Source organism: Sitophilus oryzae, unplaced genomic scaffold (genome assembly GCF_002938485.1).
Source record: "Sitophilus oryzae breed Bouriz unplaced genomic scaffold, Soryzae_2.0 scaffold_1582_pilon_pilon, whole genome shotgun sequence".
Taxonomy (NCBI): domain Eukaryota; kingdom Metazoa; phylum Arthropoda; class Insecta; order Coleoptera; family Curculionidae; genus Sitophilus; species Sitophilus oryzae.
This window is the reverse complement of record NW_022146261.1, coordinates 3,151,059-3,166,009: the sequence shown is the minus strand read 5'-3', so window position 1 is coordinate 3,166,009 and position 14,951 is coordinate 3,151,059. Positions and strand designations below refer to the sequence as shown.

The 14,951-nt window shown below is 33.2% G+C and overlaps 1 protein-coding gene across 4 annotated transcripts in view; it reads left to right on the top strand.

Annotated features, from left to right (window-relative positions):
- Positions 1-14,951, top strand: part of LOC115879537 (calcium uptake protein 1 homolog, mitochondrial) — a 54,635-nt gene that overhangs the window by 22,952 nt on the left and 16,732 nt on the right. For all 4 annotated transcript variants that reach the window (XM_030896430.1, XM_030896428.1, XM_030896429.1 and 1 more), the window contains 3 exons: positions 809-846; positions 8,771-8,885; positions 8,944-9,104. In XM_030896430.1, the coding sequence (XP_030752290.1) occupies positions 809-846; positions 8,771-8,885; positions 8,944-9,104 (314 nt within the window). The remainder of the gene's footprint in view (positions 1-808; positions 847-8,770; positions 8,886-8,943; positions 9,105-14,951) is intronic.

The following is a 14,951-nucleotide window of genomic DNA, read 5'->3' as shown; positions in this document are numbered from 1 at the left end:
TTATACCTGGTATTATTTCCAGTAATACAAATTATTTTCTTCAACTGCTAGGTTCTTTTTAGAGAATAAAGACTATCAAAAACATTGAATACCTACGGGATACCTACTGATACTCTGTGCGAGCTCCCAACCGTGCTTCCCTGTTCACTCCCAACCAAGTTAGATAAAAAAATTACTGAAGATTGCAGCCTTGAGTTGGAGTATGGCAAGGAGTATGGAGTTAAATAAATTATTATGTTCCTACACAGTATTTTATTTATAGCTTTAAATGCTTTAAAGTCTAATAATAAATTTTCGTTGTCAACAAAATCTAAAAAAGCTACGAAGATTTCTTATTATAAACTTGAAAGATTAAGATTCGGTTGAAATATACAAATTTTAAATCTTTGGCGCCAGAATATAAGTATGAATGCAACCTACTATATCGATAATGCGCTCATAGTTCGGGTTAGACGCCAAAGGCCGCGCTACTAACACAGTCTTCAAAAATTAACGTTAATCGGTCTCTCTCACTTTAGTTATTAGTGTTCTCTCTGAGTAAAACGCTGGAAAACTGGAAGTCATATTATTTCCATCTATTTTTTATTTTTAATGAGAAATTTGAGGCTTGATGAACTGATGCACTATATTATGAAATCAAGTTTAAAATTTATTTGAGAAAAACTATTCGAATGAGTTTGTTGTGTGTGTGAATGGTTTCGAATCGAAAAATACTTGTGATTAGTACACTGCCCATATTATTAATTTATTTATTACATGTACTTTAATTTCATACAGCGTGTAATATTAATTATTCCTTGTTTTTCAGGTTTGGGCCTTGATCAATATAAACGATATGATCCGAAAGTAAGTATATATGTATATATTTCAAAAGTATAGACCGTACAAATCATCGACAGTGTGTCTCTCGTTTTAATTTCTAAAATAGTTTATTTTGATTTATAAAGAAATAAGTTGGTACAATTGAATGCAAAGCGGGAAATTGGTAGATTTAAACTAAAATATTATAGATATAATCTGAAAAAATCGGGTTGAACTATTTTTATTTTACCTAAAAATATTTCAGCGTGTGTGTTAATAAGGACTACATACAAAAATTATTAGATCTATAAAAAAATCTTACTTTCAAACCTCAAAGAATTTACTGCAAATTTGTAATTATTTTTATTAATACATTTCGACACCTAAAATTAAATGTTTCTGAGAAAAAAAATGTGGAACATGAAGTTTTCTTTGACAAAAATGAATAGTCTTACGGAACTGGCTGTAGCTGTTTCTGAATTTCACTTTCAGACATTTTTTAAAGTAAAATTAAAAAGAAATTGAGCCATACCTATTTTTTTATTTTAATAATGCGAGAATGATTTTTTTGTATCTTTTTATGATAAAATATTTTCCTGTTTCTAAAGTAAACAGCTTTAATTTATTGATTTGAAACGTTCTTGCCGGGTTCCGTGTGGATACCCAAAAGTCTTATTCAACTAACGAAGTAACAATTTAACTAACGAAGTAACTATTAACCCAATAAAATATTTAACTCAATAACTAATAAAACTAATTTACAAACCAATATTATTTATTTGGACTATACGGACACGGTTCAAGGTACCGACTTTCTTACCGATACCGACGATTGTACAGGGTGGGTCAAATTCGACGCTTTTAAAGGGAAACACCCTTTTCTATAGGAGATAGACGAAAACTAATATCGGTGTCTGGAGCTCAATTTTTATGAAAAACATGATGGTGAAAACCGCTCATCAATATCTGCTACCGTTTCGGAGTTACGGGGTGTTTTTCAAAATGTGCATTTTTAACAAATCGCTGTAACTTTTTTGCTATGGAAAATTTTATATTTTTATAAAAGTATTTCCAAAGCACCTTTTTACGTTGAATTTAATGGCTTAAGTAAAAAAAAATAAAATTAATAATTTAAGAGTTATCAACAGAAAAATTGATTTTTTACTTGGGACGCCCTGTATATTTTTAATTAAATGAAAGAACTTAAAATTACCTTTTCAAAAATATAGCACACGTGATATTTGGTTATAATCCCCTTCAAAATACAGAATTTTTAAAAGTTTGCCATTTTTAACTAGTAGGCTTTGGACCTCTTATTGATGATCTGCCCCTAATGGAACTCGAAAACATATTTTTCCAGTAAGACAAGGCACCGCCTTAGAACGCTGAAGTTATCAGCTAACTTTTGCGGCAAATTTCGAGAATAATTGATTAGCTAACCAAGATCCCAGCCGTTGGCCGTCGAGGCCGCTGAACTTAGTGCCTGTGGATTTTTATCTTTTTGAAAGAATAAAGTTTTTTTTTAAATTGCCTGTATAATCTAGACAAGAATTAGAAGTACTTAGCGGTTATGCGAGGGTATCTTTCACTCCCACTGAGTTAATGAATTCCGCGAGAAATGTTCAAAAACGGTCCCGTCTGTCCATAACAGAAGACGGTCGACATGTCGAACACCTGTAGCAAAATCTCATGTCTTGGTTAGCTATTAATTTTTATCGTTATTAGATATAGTTTAAATGTGTTGATGTTAAATATAGTTTAAATTGTTATAAAATTCTAAATCTCTCATTGTAAATATTACTTTCGTTTTAATTGCTGCTCACAGCTACAATTTTTTTGCATTACAGCCGGCGCGGTTCAAATCCTACTTATTCAAAGTGGGCGAATTTTTAAAAACTCTATATCTCCAAGAGGAATCGAGCAAAATATGAAATATGTTATATTTTTGGAAAGGTAATTTTAAATTCTTCTCAATGAATTAAAAATATACAGGGGGTCCCATATAATAAATCAAATTTTCTGTTCATAATTCTTAAATTATTAATTTTAAAAATATACTTAAACCATTAAATTCCACCTAAAAAGGTGCTTTGGAAATGTTTTCATAAAAATACAAAATTTTTCATACCAAAAAAGTTACAGCGATTTGTTAATGCACATTTTTGAAAAACACCCCGTAACTCATATATAAACGGGATTTGGTATAAGTATTTGATACTTTTTTCCAACTACAGCCTATTGTTGCCTTCCCGTTACCCTACGCCACACGTCTCGATTTAGTGCGTAATCAGCTTCTAGGTTACGAGCTTCCATTGCTTCCTTAACCGTTCCGTTCCAGGATTTTCTAGGTCTGCCTCTCTTTCTTCTACCCTGGGGAGTCCATTGAAAAACTTTTCTTGGCCACCTGTTCTCCGGCATACGTAGAACATGTCCAAACCACTTTAAGCTGGATTTTTCAATTCGATCTAGCACTGTCTCCTCCGATGCATTCATGATACGCCTGACCTCGATGTTTGTCTTTTTTCCATCCTAGATATACCTGCGCTCTTTCTAAGATAGTCCATTTCAACAACTTGGATTTTGCGCTTCGTATCTGCACTCAAAGTCCATAGCTCTGAACCATAGCAAAGAACTGACTCCACCAATGTTCGTCCAAGTTTCTTTTTAGTTGTTGCAGACAAGTTTCGGTCCCACCAGAGGCTATTAAGACAATCAATAACTTGTTTGCTCTTCTGAATTCGGGTTTGTATTTCTTCTTTGCCCAAACCCTCGTTGTTGATAGTAGCACCCAGGTATTTAAATTTGTCTACTTGTTGAATCTGGACGTTATCATCTATGAAGACTTCAAAACAAGCGTTGGAATTGACAGCTAAGTATTCTGTCTTTTAGACTAACCTGAAGTCCACATTTGTTATATTCTTGGTAAAGCCTCTTAGTCATGAACTCCAGATCAAAGAGTCCTGCGCAATCACGACCTGATCGTCTGCAAAGCTCAGAGTAAACAGTGTATCTTCCCCAATGGGTATTCCCATGCCTTGGCATCTCTTCTTCCATTCCCTAAGGGCTACTTCAACGTAAGCATTGAAGATTAGAGGTGATAAGCTGCATCCTTGTCGCAACCCTTTTGTGGTATTTATTGGATTGGATAGCCTGTGTCCTATCTTAACGTACGCTTTATGTTCTTTATAAAGCTCTTTTATTATCTTAAGTAGGGGTCTATCTACTTCTAAAATATTCAAGGCTTCTTATATCTTGTTGCGAGGAATAGAGTCGTACGCTTTCTCCAAATCAATAAACGCTAGATGGACTTCTTGATCTACTGCTATCTTTTTTTCCATCACCTGCTGTAGGACAAAGAGGTTATCTGTGCAAGATTTCCCCGGTGTGAATCCGTTTTGATCTTCCGAGATTTTGTCACCAATATTATCCCTGAGCTTACCCTGCAGAACTTTTCCAAAAAGCCTGCTCACTGAGCGGTTAATGCTCCGGCCTCTATAACAACCGGGGTCGTTGCGATTTCCCTTTTTAAAGATAGACACTATATGAGCCACTCTCCATTCTTGGGGTAGTTTATTTTGCAGACAGCACTGGTTGAACAGCTCTGCCAGGCGCCAGCGCAATTTCTCGGTCCCACACTTTAACAATTCTACTGCAATGTTACCAGGACCTGGTGACCGTCCATTTTTCATTTTTTTGAGACTTAGATGTACTTCTCTTTCGCTGATCGTTAAAGTGCCCGCAAGGTTGTCTTCCTCTTCTGCAGATTGGAATTCTGGTCGGTTTTCATTTGTCGGATTGTTCGCCAGACCTCAGTACTCCGTGCGCCCCCTAGTAGACTTTTCACTTGCTGACATCTTCTTTCCCACATATCCGTTTTTCCTACCTTAATAGCGGCTCGTACCTCTCTGTTTTTTTGCTTGTATTGACCCCAGTTAGTCTCTGTTCTGTCTGAGAGCCATTTTTGATAGAATTTTTGTTTTTCATTTATTAAGGTCTTTATGTTGTCAGTTATCCAGGCTGGTTCATCCTTTTTTTTCTGCATGTTCTGTTCACCTAACACTTGAAAGGCTACTTTTTTAATTAAGGTTTTTAAGTTAGTATACTCTATTTCTACATCACTACAGGCATTCACTTCCTCTAGGGCTCCATCTAATCTTCTTTGGTACAGCCATTTAATACTGGCATCGTGTAGTAAGTGAAGCTTGTACTTAACACGTTCAGATTCCTCGATTTCCAGTTCTTGTGATTCTGTATGTTCAATACTCCTGGCTCTGATTTGGAATGGTACTACTAATTCTGCAACAACCAACTGGTGGTCGGATCCACAATTTGCTCCTCTCTTAACTCTCCAGTCTTTGAATTTCAGTTCGATATTTGTTTAGCAATTACGTAATCAATTATAGATTTTTGTTGCAGAGAGGGCCTTTCTCGGGTGTATCGATGAATCAATTTATGTGGAAAGAAGCCGTTTAGTATCCGCAGACCATTCAGTACGCAAAAGTCAATTAACTTCTTTTAACCATTTCACCATCATGTTTTTGATAAAAATTGAGCTCCAGACACCGATATTAGTTTTTGTCTCTCTCCTATAGAAAAGTGTGTTTCCCTTTAAAAGCGTCCAATTTGACCCACATTGTACAGAATAGCGCCCCTGGGGTACACGTCATCGACAATCGTCGGTATCATTAAGTTACGACTGCTCTCGGTACGTACGATCAATGAGCATCGTGTTATAGTAGTATTTTTACATAGTAAAAATGTGTTAATTGTTGGTGTCATACTTATCGATCGGTAGCGCAGATATCGCAAATTCGTACCGATGAAGATCGATATCTCTACCGTGCCTTGTTAATCCCACGGTAGAGATACCGGTAGTCATCGGTACAAATGCTATATGCCCTATACGTCGTAAGCACCGATAGCTGTCGGTAGCTTACCGATACCGACAGTTTTTTTTTCTGAGGATGGTAAAAAATTCTTCTTAGACGGCTGGTCTGTTGTTCTAGCGACCGAGGTGTGCCGGATTCCTACGGACTAAAAAAATCCACCCTATTTGCTTGACAAACTGCGCTAGAACTGCTCACGCATTACTTCGGCGCAGATGCCCTCTCGTCAGTTTATTTGGTTTTACATGAGATCTCACAACTTTCTGTTGTGGATGAATTGGGTTGCGAGACATGACTTTTTTTACATTCTGTGTTTTTAATGGGATTTCATTTCTTTTTGTAGGTAACTTTCCTATTTTTTTTCTCGGAAACAAAATAATATTAACTAGTGATAATTCATAAACTTTGAATAAACGTTCTTTTCGATTACAGCAATGATATGGCATAAACAAAGTTATGGGTTCAATCGCCTTTTTTTACAAATTAGGCAAGTTCAAGTATTGTCTTAAATGTTTTTCAATAAAATCAGTAAAAATAACACCACAAAAAAAACATATATTTGACAAACACCTCATAAAACTGAGAAGAAGTGTACGCATCAACAATCCAAAAATCAAAGCTGAGGATCGGTGTCTCTACCGTCCCACAGTGATAGAAAATGGAATTCTGAAGTTCCAAAATTCAAATTTCTTGTTGACTTAAATCTTTTACAAAATGATATATTATCCTTCAAAGAAAGCTAATAAACAGTGCTACACAAATCCCAGTCGCCCTGGCTAAGAAACAATTGCTCCACGTTGACAACAAGTCGAAACAGTTAATACGCCGTTTAGAGAAATTCTGATCTCTGTTTCGATTGCAGTCTTAATCGTTTCGTTAAATTAATGTTTGTGTGTTTTGATTTCTCAAACACATGCTGCATATTTCAGGAGATATGTAATTTGTGTTTTACATAAAATTATGATGTTTAGTATGAAAGATACTATAGGACGCTCAATTAAAGTGTACATTGTAAATTAACGAATAATACGAAAACGTTGTTGCATAACAAGGTAGAACTTCTTTGTGCCTTGTTACGACTTCCAAATACTAACATCATTTTGTTCTCTACATTTTTTCCTTCTAAAAAACAAAAAACTTTTGCCACCAGGCTCCCCTTCTCATTTAATATACAGTGCCCACCATAATGTTGGCTACATATGGGAAATATTTTTATTTATGGGATTACCGAAAATTTTGTTTGGTGGATCGCTCCTACATGTTTAATAACCTAAAAAGTAATTATGACATCAGTCACGTGATCACTATCATGGCGGCAAATTCAAAAAAACCGCTATGAAAACGCGAAAAGTGGGGTTAGATGGCAAAATATCGGAAAAAGTTATTTGAAAAAAATGTTTAGAATGATATTTTAAGGCTACCTGCAAAATTTGGAGCGGAAATAAGAAAAAGTAGAAAAAGGCATATTTTGAGTCCTGGCTCTTCTATAAAATATTTTTATACGGATTTTATTGCTGGATTAGCTCAAGTAACTTGATACTCAATTTGTAAAAGTAAAACAATTCAAAATTTCACATTGAAGTCATTTCCAGAGGATAAAATCAGAAAAGTCGATTTCGAAACGGTAATTTTTTGTTAATATTAATTTAATGTTAATTTAAACGATAACTTTTTTCGATAATTTGCCATCTAACCCCACTTTTCGAGTTTTCATAGCGGTTTTTGTGATTACGTGACTGATGTCATAATGATTTTTAAAGTTACTAAACATGCAGGAGCGATCCCCCACACAAAATTTTCGCATATCCTATAAATTAAAAAAAAACTATATAGCCAACATTATGGTAGACACTGTATAGGTAGACAAACAGGGTGAAATGTCGATTTTCGGTTATTTGCAGCTTAAAAACAGTTGAAGATAGGTATAAAACATAAAATATGTCTAGAATTTGACATACAATCCACAAATAAAATAACAAATATAGATGTTTCCGTTAAAACCAAGAAGTTATCTGGCATAACTCAATTTTTGGGAAACCCTGTATACATTAAAATATCATCAAAAAATGGCTTCATGGCATCATTCAAAAATGGCATCAACAAAATCAATAATCGACGTATCCGAGCGTTTTTTTCGAAAAAAAGAACATTGATTTTTCTTAGATTCTCACTGTGAAAATAAATAAACAATAAAGGCACTCGTATCTATAGTTATTATTAAAAAAAACTTTTGCAACATCATTTGTAAGAGTTTATTAGCTTATACCTTGATTTATAAAGCCGGAACCGTAGAATTGCATTTTCAACCACTGTGCGTCGTGTTAAGATATTATTTTTATATAGTAAAATGGGTGTTAATTGTTCTTGTCATAGTTTTAGCTGTCATCAATAGGGCATAATGCAAATTTGTACCAACGACTATCGGTATATCTATCATGGGGTTAATAAGGGCACGGTAGAGCTACCGATCCTCGTCGAAAAACTCTATCTGCGTCCGAAAATTTACGATATCTGCCCTATGATCACCGATCGATAATTATGACAACAACAATTAACATTTTTACCATATAAAAAAATTGTTGTAACTTACCGGTACCGACAAATTGTCGATGCCATGTACAGAATAGCCCCAGAGTAGATTTTCGTGTACGGAGTAGCGCTCCAGGACTATATGCAGCCCAAAATTTTATAACGATAGTTACTAGGAAGTAGTTATTCATCGTTTCATTTTATGAATTTTCACCACCAACATTTTCTGATAATAATAATAGTTTCATATGTTAGAGCTGTCGCATGTCGGCATGTTAGAAAATTATTGTGGCATGCGTTATGCTTCAATCGCCTATTAACTTGGGACCGTTAATACCAAGATAATAGCACAGCCAGATAATAGATAGTAGGCAGGAAGTTGAAGCCAATATTGAGTACTAGGTTACCAAACTAAAAATACTAGTACTAGGTACTCAAACTAAAAAAAATAATGATTTTTGTTGTATTTTTTGTATGTAACGTGTATTTTAGCTTAAATAATTCGATTGATAATTAAAATTACAATTTATATTTTATACTTTTTTAAATTCTAGACAGTTCAACAAAAACTTGATTTAATTTTGGATGAAGACAGTATATTTTACAAGTTGGGTAGCTCTGGTTTGATTACCTTTTCTGATTATATTTTTCTCTTGACAGTTCTATCGAGTAAGTAAATAATAGTAAATAATTTAATAATGCTTATATAGAAATCTTTGTTTATTAGCTTCCCGTCGGCATTTTGAAATTGCTTTTAGAATGTTTGACCTAAATGGAGATGGGGATGTTGATTGTGAAGAATTTGAAAAGGTAGCGACACTTATTAGACATCAGACTAGTATAGGTTCCAGACATCGGGACCATGCTAATACAGGAAACACTTTTAAAGTAAGTTATACATTGTGACACGCATAGTATTATACATATATGTTACAGTATACCATACTAGGTATATACGAAATTCTACGGCCAAATGCTTAATACGTATATTTGCCTATTTTTTACATATACGCCTAATTTTGCCTATATTCCTTATTTTTACAATATTAAGCTTTGATGTTTTGTGAAAAAGATTCCAAAATTACTATAGCCGAGTTCGGAATGGCTGAAAGTGTTTTTTGCACTATGCACATAATCGCGTTTGATATTGTGTCGGAGTAAGTTTGCTGTACTGGCTGTACAGGGTGGGTCAAATTGAAGGTGGGTCGCTTTTAAAGGGAAACACCCTTTTCTATAGACGAAAACTAATATCGGTGTCTGGAGCCCAATTTTTATAAAAAACTTGATAGTGAAAACCGCACATCGATATCTGTTACCGTTTCGGAATTACGGGATGTTTTTCATAAATGTGCATTTCTAACAAAATATATTCGCTGTAACTTTTTTTGCTATGGAAAATTTTGTATTTTTAAGAAAACATTTCCAAAGCACCTTTTTACCTAGAATTTAATGGTTTAAATATAATTTTTTAAAATTAATAATTTAAGAATTATCAACAGAAAATTATATTTTTTATATAGGACACCCTGTATATTTCTAATTCATTAAAAATAATTTAAAATTACCTTTCCAAAAATATAGCACACTTGATATTTTGCTGGATTCCTCTTCGAGATATAGAGTTTTTAAAAAATCGCCCACTTTGAATAAGTAGGCTTAGAACGGCGCCGTCTGTAATGCAAAAAAAATCTATTAAAACGAAAATAATATTTGCAATAAGAGATGCAGGATTTTATAACAATTTTAACTGTATTTAAAAACATCAACACATTTAAACTATATCTAATCAATAAAAATAAATAGCAAACCAAGACATGAGATTTTGCTACAGGTCTTCGACATATCGACCGTCTTCTGTTTTGGACAGACGGGACCGTTGTTGGACATTTCTTGCGGAATTCATTAACTTAGTAGGGGTGAAAGATACCTTCGCATAACCGCCAAGTACTTCTTTTTCTTGTCTAGATTATACAGGCAATTTAAAAATAAGAACCTTTATTCTTCCGCAAAGATAAAAATCCATAGGCATTAAGTCGGCCAACGGCTGTGATTTTGGTTAGCTATTCAAATATTCCCGAAATTGGCTAAAAAAATTTGCTGATAACTTCAGCGTTCTGAGGCGATGCCTCGTCTTGCTGGAAAAATATATTTTCGAGTTCCCATCAATAAAGGGTCCAGAGCCTACTAGTTAAAAGTGGCGAACTTTTGAAAATTCTGTATTTCGAAGGGGGCTATAACAAAATATCAAGTGTGCTACATTTTTGGAAAGGTAATTTTATGTTCTTTGCTGTTAATTAAAAATATACAGGGTGTCCCAAATAAAAAATCAATTTTTCTGTTGATAACTCTTAAATTATTAATTTTTGAAAAAATTATACTTATACCATTAAATTCTACGTAAAAAGGTGCTTTGGGAATGTTTTCATAAAAATACAAAATTTTCCATAGCAAAAAAGTTACAGCGATTTGTTAAAAATGCACATTTTTGAAAAACATCCCGTAATTCCGAAACGGTAACAGATATCGATGTGCGGTTTTCACCAACAAGTTTTCGTCTATCTCCTATAGAAAAGGGTGTTTCTCTTTAAAAGCGTCGAATTTGAGCCACCCTGTACACGATGATGGTAGGATTTAGGTACGTCGCCAATTTTAAAGTTATCGATATAAATTTTATATTAACATATTCTACAATGCTGATAATCGGCCAAATGTTTGAAATTATTTCACAGTCGGTAATTAAAATCATTTATTTTTTGACCAAATATGAGGTTAGAATATGGCCTCAGTGGCCTGCATCTTCTTTTATTATTAAATTTAGTAAAAATGACAAAGAAGACAAATTCCACTTTATTTGTCTTTTGCTCGCGTCTGCGCATATCGATGGCGGTAACGATGATAAAATTTTGAAAATCGGGTTCTTGATAAACCAAATTAATAAATTATTTTGTTTTATTTATAATTTCCTTTTAATTTTGATAAATAACAGCAGGGATAAGCTGATAAGAATAGATATTATATTTTGATGATTGTGTTAAAGGTCGAGACGAGGATCACAATGCTAGAAGCGTCCCCCGTAACTAACTTTTGATTTCATTGGTTGCAATCTTTTTTTGTGATTTTTAATTGCAAAAATAAGTTTTAATTGCATTGGTACCAACTTTTTTTTGTTTTCTTTTGTATCCTCCATCCACGGCTTTGAAGTTTTAAGACTTCGACTTTGCCTTAAGGCTTTTATATTCCAAATCTTTTACTATACCGGGTGCGTCTCAAAAGTAACTCACCCCTATAACTTTTTTATTTTTTCAGATAAAACAACGAGATTTGGTATGTTAGTATATTAGATAAATTGGGATTGATTGACATATTCAATTGTTTTCGGTCACTTCCGGTTTCACCGGAAATGACTGCAACTTATGATTTTTAAATGGCACCCTCGGTATTTTTTTACTTTATTCGATAGAAAATGACACTCTGAATCGAATGACATCATATGTCAATTTTTGACATAGTCACTCAAAAACAAATTCTATTTTAAATTTCAATCTAGAGTGCCATGGCTGTGGTAAAAACACTAATTTTTAATGAAGGAGCCTTCGAAAAATAGATTTGATCGTCTAATGTTTTTAGTGTCTTGTCCTGGCCGGTTAAAAGATGCCCAAATCGTATTTTTAATCATATCTCAATTTTTTCAAATGGAACGAGGATGGCTCATTAGCATATTTGGAAAAAGCATTTTTTTACGAATAATTTGATAAACTTGGTATTTTGAGTCAAATTGTCGTTACGAACCGCATGTTACAATTTCAAATAAACTATATGCCAAAATGTCAAAAGTTGACATATGATATGTCATTCGATTCAGAGTATCATTTTCTATCGAATAAAGTAAAAAAATACCGAGGGTGCCATTTAAAAATCAAAAGTTGTAGTCATTTCCGGTGAAACCGGAAGTGACCGAAAACAATTAAATACGTCAATCAATCCCAATTTATGTCATATACTAACATACCAAATATCGTTCTTTTATCTGAAAAAATAAAAAAGTTATAGGGGGTGAACCACTTTTGAGACGCACCCGGTATACAGGGTGTCCCAGGATGAGCGTGCATTAGAAGTTTCTAAAGAACCACAATATCTAGATCGGAGATTTTTTGCACATCATTGTTTTACAACGAGATCTATCGATTAAAAATATTTTCAATATAGCGGCCCTTCCGGAAATACCGGAAGTTGACAGCAACTTTCTTATATTAAATGGGTGCCTCCATTTTTTATTACACACTTAAATTCTTTGTAAAATTCTATGAATATTGATCTTAAACACTCTATACCTAACATTAACCGTTTTTGAGAAAAAAAATATTTAAAATTTTTGGACGAAAAAAACCACCTGCCAAAAAAATGTGTATAGCCTAAAAATCAAATTTAATGATTATCACAGCCACTGTGACATAGAGAGAAGACACATGTGGCTTCAAAAATTACATTGTTCAAATGTCATATAATAATAATGGCTGTAGCTGTCATGGAATTGAGCGATTAAAAAATATCATAAATCATTTTTTTCAAATGTAAACCCACTTTTTTTTATTTCACTAATGAAAATGTTTTTCAATTCGTTACTTTTTAGCTATACATGTTCCTATTTCTAAAATAAATCGTTTTTAAGTTATTAAAAAGTGTATTCATAAAAATATATATCTTATTTTCGCTTTTTAATGATATCTAATAATTGATAATATTAATAATATTCCGTGTAATCGAAAAAAAAACAGCGCAAAATTGACTCGGAAATGATGCTGCTTTTTGAACAAAGCGTCACAATATGACATGGCCAGATCTATTGTTTTGTTTTACATCACTTGACGTTTAAAGTCATAGGCTACTGGTTAAAATCAAGAAAAATATAAAAACTAAATCTTAAATAACTTAAAAACGATTTATTTTAGGTATAGGAACATGTATAGTCAAAATGTAACGAATTGAAAAGCCTTTTTACTAGTGAAATAAAAAAAAGTGGGTTTCCATTTAAAAAAAATGATTTATGATAATTTTTTATCGCTCAATTCTATGACAGCTGCGGCCATTATTATATGACATTCAAACAATTTAATTTTTGAAATAGATAGCTACATGATTTCTCTTTATGGCACAGTGCCTGTGGTAATCTCTAAATTTGACGTTTAGGCTACACACATATTTTTGACAGGCAATTTTTTTGGATGAAAAATTTTAAATATTTTTTTTCTCAAAAACGGTCAATGTTAGATATAGAGTGTTTAATATCAAAATTCATATAATTTTACAAAGAATTTCAGTATGTAATAAAAAATGGGGGTACCCATTTAAAATAAGAAAGTTGCTGTCAACTTCTGGTATTTCCGAAAGTGCTGCCATATTGAAAATATTTTTAATCGATAGATCTCGTTGTAAAACAATGATGTGCAGAAAATCTCCGAGCTAGATGTTGTAGTTCTCTAGAAACTTCTAATGGACGCTAAGCCTGGGATACCCTGTATATGTGTTATGGGCCTAAGTATTGAGATCCTATTAGCCCCTCATATACCAGAATATTTGGCCTGCGGACTTGGCCTGCGGATAAAAACTTTGCGTTTGTGGGGCAGACGGGCAGACCAAGTATGTGCTAGGCTAAGCCTTTGGCGGACCAAGCTAAATCTGCAGACTTGATCTGTGAGATTAGATTACTTTTTTTCTAAGCGGCAGTTTTAATTCCGATTAGAGTTTACCTATATAAAAACTGCTATAAAAAGGCGAATTTTGTCCCAAATGAGAATATTTAATCGGTTAAAGATCTAATCGGCAGGCCAAGTCCCCAGTCCAAAATGCGAGAAATTTGGTACGTGACAGGCCAAGTCCGCAGGCCGGATCTTCTGATGTATGGGGGGCTATTGATTTACACCCCCTCCCTTGATCAGATCAGGTTATATTTGTTATTTCTTTTGGAGCTTTTTTTTGATATAATGAAACCATTGAAATTATACGTTTACGTAAACTTTATACAGGGTGTTTCAAAACAAATGCAAAAAACTTCAGGGGAGATTCCTTGTTAAAAATAAAGGGTAGTTTGCTTTATAAACGTTGGGTCAAAAGTCAATCATTAGGGAGATATCGCAGTACATAGATGGCGGAAAAACAATGTTTCTATTTTTTATCTTGAAAACGAAAAGAGCTAGACTAATGAAATTTTATGGAAGCATTACTGTTATGAAAACATACTTTCTGGTAATTTTTTCACTTTTTTAAAATGAGTGTAAGGGGTTGAAATAAACTACCCCTATCATTCTTGTTAACGAAATTTAAAGAAAAATCGTATCAAACACATGCAAAAAAGTTAATTTGGATAGTTCAATTTATTTAGAAACTTTTTTATCTCTTGTATTTTTTTGATAAAAGTCACCGATTTGAATTTAAAAAATAAAATGTAAAGCATTACATGTCAGGGCAGAAAACATTTTTACATAAAGAAAAAAGGCTTCGGAATAATTAATTGATCGTAAGATAATAACGTATTGCAGTAGAGTAACGTCAAATAAAATAATATTAGAAACATCCTAAAAAGGGACAACCTAACCTACTAGATTCTTTATCTAAAAATGTTTTTTGTCCTGACATGGTAATGCTTTACATTTTATTTTTAATTTCAAATCGGTGACTTTTATCAAAAAAACACAAGAGATAAAAAAGTTTCTAAATAAACTAAACTATCCAAATTAA